General features: G+C 40.0%; 1 protein-coding gene across 2 annotated transcripts in view; it reads right to left on the minus strand.

Annotated features, from left to right (window-relative positions):
- LOC105035930 (putative H/ACA ribonucleoprotein complex subunit 1-like protein 1) overlaps positions 1 to 4,289 on the minus strand; it is a 10,421-nt gene extending 6,132 nt beyond the window's left edge. Inside the window, exons 1-3 of one of the 2 annotated variants that reach the window (XM_010911641.4) lie at positions 3,959 to 4,289; positions 3,671 to 3,819; positions 3,417 to 3,532 (exon numbers count right to left, since the gene is read on the minus strand). In XM_010911641.4, coding sequence (XP_010909943.1) covers positions 3,417 to 3,532; positions 3,671 to 3,819; positions 3,959 to 4,091 — 398 coding nt within the window. In that variant the 5' untranslated portion in view covers positions 4,092 to 4,289. The remainder of the gene's footprint in view (positions 1 to 3,416; positions 3,533 to 3,670; positions 3,820 to 3,958) is intronic. The other variant, XM_010911642.4, reaches the window with a different exon arrangement.
- Between the last annotated feature and the right edge of the window lie 350 nt (positions 4,290 to 4,639).

Consider the following 4,639-nt stretch of genomic DNA (forward strand, 5'->3'; position numbering starts at 1 on the left):
ACTTAATTGACCTAGACAGGTTGACCCATTGGACCCATCAATTGTCAGTTATCAAGGTCAAGTTAGATTAAAACCTAAAATTCTATGAAAACCATATGTATTATCATCCTGGTGGTTCGGCCATCAAACTACTAGAGTCAAGGTTCATTGAATTGGTCAAGTCACTGCCTAGAAGGTGAAAAGAAAAAAATTCAAAAAAGAAAAAAAGAATTTTGACCTTCACGCTTCTCTCAAGTCTCATCTCCTATCTACCAACTTTGAGCATTGCTGGTCCAATCTAGAGCAGAGGCTACGCTTTTTCCTTCTCATTATCAGCCATTTTTGGAAGGAGGTGCAAACCACTGACACCAATAAGATTTCAAACTAGAGCATCATGATCAGTTGCCAGCCCTTCTCCCTCCTAGTTGCCAACCAAATCCAGGGAATACAGCAAATCACAGCCACTAGAAATATTTGGAAGCAAAAGCACCAGCATTGGCCGCTTTATTACCAACTCCTTTTTTGGATTTAAGCATCAGGGAGGAAGGTAACATAAAATTCAGGAGGAGATTTGGTTATGATGCAAAGAATGGGATGGCGTGATTTAGGTTGGAGAGTGGAACTTAGGGACAGAATGAGAGGGTGCACAACCCAACTGATCAAACTGTGAGTGAGAGGCAAAGCCATGACTAACAATCAGCCACTGCAAGTGGTCAAGCCAGCTCATCAATTTTAAAACATCAAATGTAGGTGAACATATAAAAAGTCAATAGGCCACAAATTGATATATACTATAAGATTTTTTTTACGTGCGTGGATGCCGCAGCCTTACATCCAATAATCATGGGAGTATGGCTACCTATTACAGAATTCATGTGGCTTAGGAAGACATGCAAAAACTCCTAAAATCATTTCAAGTTCCAAAGCATCCACCAAGTATATGACATATCCTTCTGTAACCTGAAGACTGATTGCACCAACCCTCTAGTTGCTTGCTAGCTTTCAAGTGTTCAAAATCTCACCGCTAAGAAGATTTTGATGCCCTTAATCATCTCCGAACAATGGGACATGGCTAAGTTATTTACATAACATACAAGTAAATTAGCCTCCCTTTGATTGTTAGCAACAAAAGCATAACTCAGGTAATTCTTTTTTATAAACCAAATAGCACTATTTTGGAGCCCTGTATTGAATTTGCACTGCAACTCAAGTCAGATTGCAACTTAAGTTGCAGTAAGATACTTATTGGAAAGTTCATTTCTTGTGTTTGAAAGAGGATATGGGGAGAAGAGGGACAACTTTGACAAATATTCCTCAAATAACTTGGGAGCAAATAGCCAGTTGGAGCACTTAACTTACATGGAGATGAGAGTGTTCTGGGACAAGAGATTGGCGATGAAGCCGCTGGTGGAGAGAGCCTAGACATGGATCTAGGCACTCACAAGGAGGAAGCGAGCGGCAATGCAAACCTTGAGGAAGGTGGAGAAGGTGAAGGATAGGAGCAGAGGAGGTGAACGACAGTGAAGGAGGGTGATGCAATGAAGTCCAAGGTGAAGCAAACGGTCATGGGCCTCCTGAAGATGATGACGGCAGCAACATCGAGGATGATGACAAGAAAAGACTTGAGACCTGGGCAAGGGAGGAGAAAGTAAAGGAGGAAGAGAAGCAGGAGAGGTCATTTGTGGTGAAGTTTGAGGCAGCAGAGGTGGCCACAGTCCTCCTGGAGGTAGCAGATGCCGGCAACGACATTGATTGGTAGGGAGGAGTGACTCAAGAGCAAGGACAGGGGACGAACAAAAGGGAGGAGGAGAGAATTCTTTTGATACTTGCTAAAGCAGCAGCAACTCGTTCCACAATCAGTTTAACCGCAAGTTGACCTACCACAAGATAGCTCCAAGTTATAGCCCAACAAGCAACTCTAACTTAACATGCAATTTGAATTGCAGGCATCCAAATAAGCATACTGGCCAGCACGTACAACTCGAGCTGCATGCAGCTCCAATTACAAGACTCCAAACAGCTTGACATTGCAGCTTATAATCTCTCTTGCTGCTATTGCTATCATGAACACAATAACACTTAAATTGGCTTGAAAAATGTCAAACAATTCATTTAACGACAAGTGATTCTTATTTGAGGCGTAAGTTTAAAAAAAAAAACAGTTAGTTCATCTTATATATTTAAAGCTGTTGAAAGCATTCATTGCTACCTTGACTTCACCATTGAACTGTCACCATATGAATAATATAAAATTAAAAATTGCCTTTTTTTTCAAATGTTTTAGGTATTTTCTAATAAAAAACCTCCATTATCGTGCTTGGTGCAAGAATTGGTGCTCCAGAAAACAAGCTGGATTCAACGCTCACTAGATCACAGTCCAATATAGCGTCGATCCTTGACAATGCATTTGGATGCAAGAACAATGCTTTCATGCATGTTCCACGAGTGAAATATCAAAAGTCATGCTTGTAACTTCTTCATGTTTCACTAAAGGACCTACACCCTGTCAGATCATCAAATAGCCAATCAATGGCAAACCTCATTTTCTTCTAATGCTTTATAATACATTGCATTTCATCAAACCATTCATTGCACCAATTGCCACATGAAATTCTTGAACAGTAAAATTACAACATGGCACATTGACAACACATGCACGAACTCCCTACTTAGAAGAAAGTATGCAATCTTGGAACAAATTTGATACTCTCTCTAGCATGCTCCTACCACCCAATTTGCTCCTCATTAGAAGAACTATTTCTAACAACCCAAAGTTTCTATGAGGTATCTTTGATAAGGTAAGATCTGCCCTTTACAGTGGCATAACCCCCATTCCAATCAGAGATAACATCAATCACCAGTTTAGATGGATGTTGTGACCCCCAAAAAGTACAGGTTGAAGGATTAATTGATTCTCCCAACCCCTCCAACTTCTCCTTCTGCTGGTTTCCCTAAAGAAAACTCCCAATGGTTATTAGGAAGTTATGCACAGATGAAAGATGCAGTCATTCAAAACCAAGCCCTTATAAGAGTTGAAATATAGCATACACCATGCGTTACCTGACATAACTATCTTTACGTGTCTTAGAGTTAGAATGTACATATTGTCGTCACTAAGATTAGGTTATTATTAGTGTGGCGGTTCTATCTGGAAATTTTTCTTATATTAGCCTTATTGAACCAATTCTCTGAATCCTTGAACTAAGCATGTACACTCACAAAATAAATGCACACCAAGCTGCCTTCCACCCACTTCAATTAGTTGAGTGTGAGGTGGCGGCAATATATCACTCCAATGAAGGATACTCACCATTACAGCAAGTTGATTTCATCAAAAGAATAATATCTCAGGAATATAAGAAGAAAACATGCATCAGCTTTAGATGTACATTAGCCATTAGATGGTGATGTGAGGGGAAAAAAAAAAAAGTCCATACTTTGGCTGTGGTAGGAAACGGGATAGTGGCAAAAGCTTGGCGGGATCAATATAAAACTTGTCTCCAAGAGAATATGAAGAGGCTATGATGCCGCCCATCATCTTAATCGAAAAGTACTGCAAGAAAGGGTGGGATTACCAAAATATGAACTCAATTCAAAGTTTCAAACTGAATAACAACCACAACATAGAAAAAGAACCTTTGGAGGACAAAAATATCCACTGATGGTAAAAGATAAAAGTTAAAAGGCTCACAGATTCATTGATGGGCCCAAACATTTCATCCACCTTCCCGATCTGGGTCTTGTTCTGCAGATATATCGGCGCATTGAAATAAGGTATCTTCTCATTTGTAAGCTTCGTGACAGCATCTCCCTCACAAGAATGAAGGAACGAAGAAACCTCTAAAAAATCCGCAAAGTTAGAGCATAAACCAAAAAACTCGGGTGGCTTTCAAATCAAAATCCACTGAAATGAATAATAACAAACAGTTTAAAAAAATTGGAAAAAAGGTTTCAGGGATGAGGTGGAGGAGGGGCCAACCTACGACTTCAGCTGGAGGACCTTCGTCACGAAAGCCACCACGGCCTCCGCCGCCGCCGCCGCCGCCAAACCGGCGGCCAAACCTGCCACCTCTACCGCCGCGGCCGCCGTCTCTACCCCTCGGAAGCCGCATGTTACCGCCTACAGGTGGGCCGCAAAACTCTAAACCCTAAACCCTCGCTGTCTCGGCGGGTTTCGGTCGTCCCGGTTGCTGCGAGGGTTTTTGGATTAAACGGTGCTTGGTTCTGAGCTCGCATAAAAGGGCTGAACCGTCCCATCCGCCTCCGAATCCATCGTTGGTGTCGTCGACATTCTCCATTTAGGCAAATTCTTTGCACCGCGGGCAGCGTAGAAAATAACATGTCGAGCGCATCGTCTTATTCTAATCATATAATTATTATTTTTTAAATATATATTTAATATTTATAAAATAATTTTTTATTTAAAAATTTTATATAATAAAAATATTTTTATTTTTTTGATAGAATTATGACATTATATATCTAACATTCTGTATTCAGAAAGTCATAATTTTTATCTAGAGGATGTCATAATATAATGCAGGATGTCGTAATATGCACAAGATATCATAATTTTTTTCAAAGAACAAAAATATTTTTATTATTCAAAATTTCAAACGAAAAAATCGATGTGCAGATATGAAATACGTGTTGAAAAGTG

Source organism: Elaeis guineensis, chromosome 6 (genome assembly GCF_000442705.2).
Source record: "Elaeis guineensis isolate ETL-2024a chromosome 6, EG11, whole genome shotgun sequence".
Classification (NCBI taxonomy): domain Eukaryota; kingdom Viridiplantae; phylum Streptophyta; class Magnoliopsida; order Arecales; family Arecaceae; genus Elaeis; species Elaeis guineensis.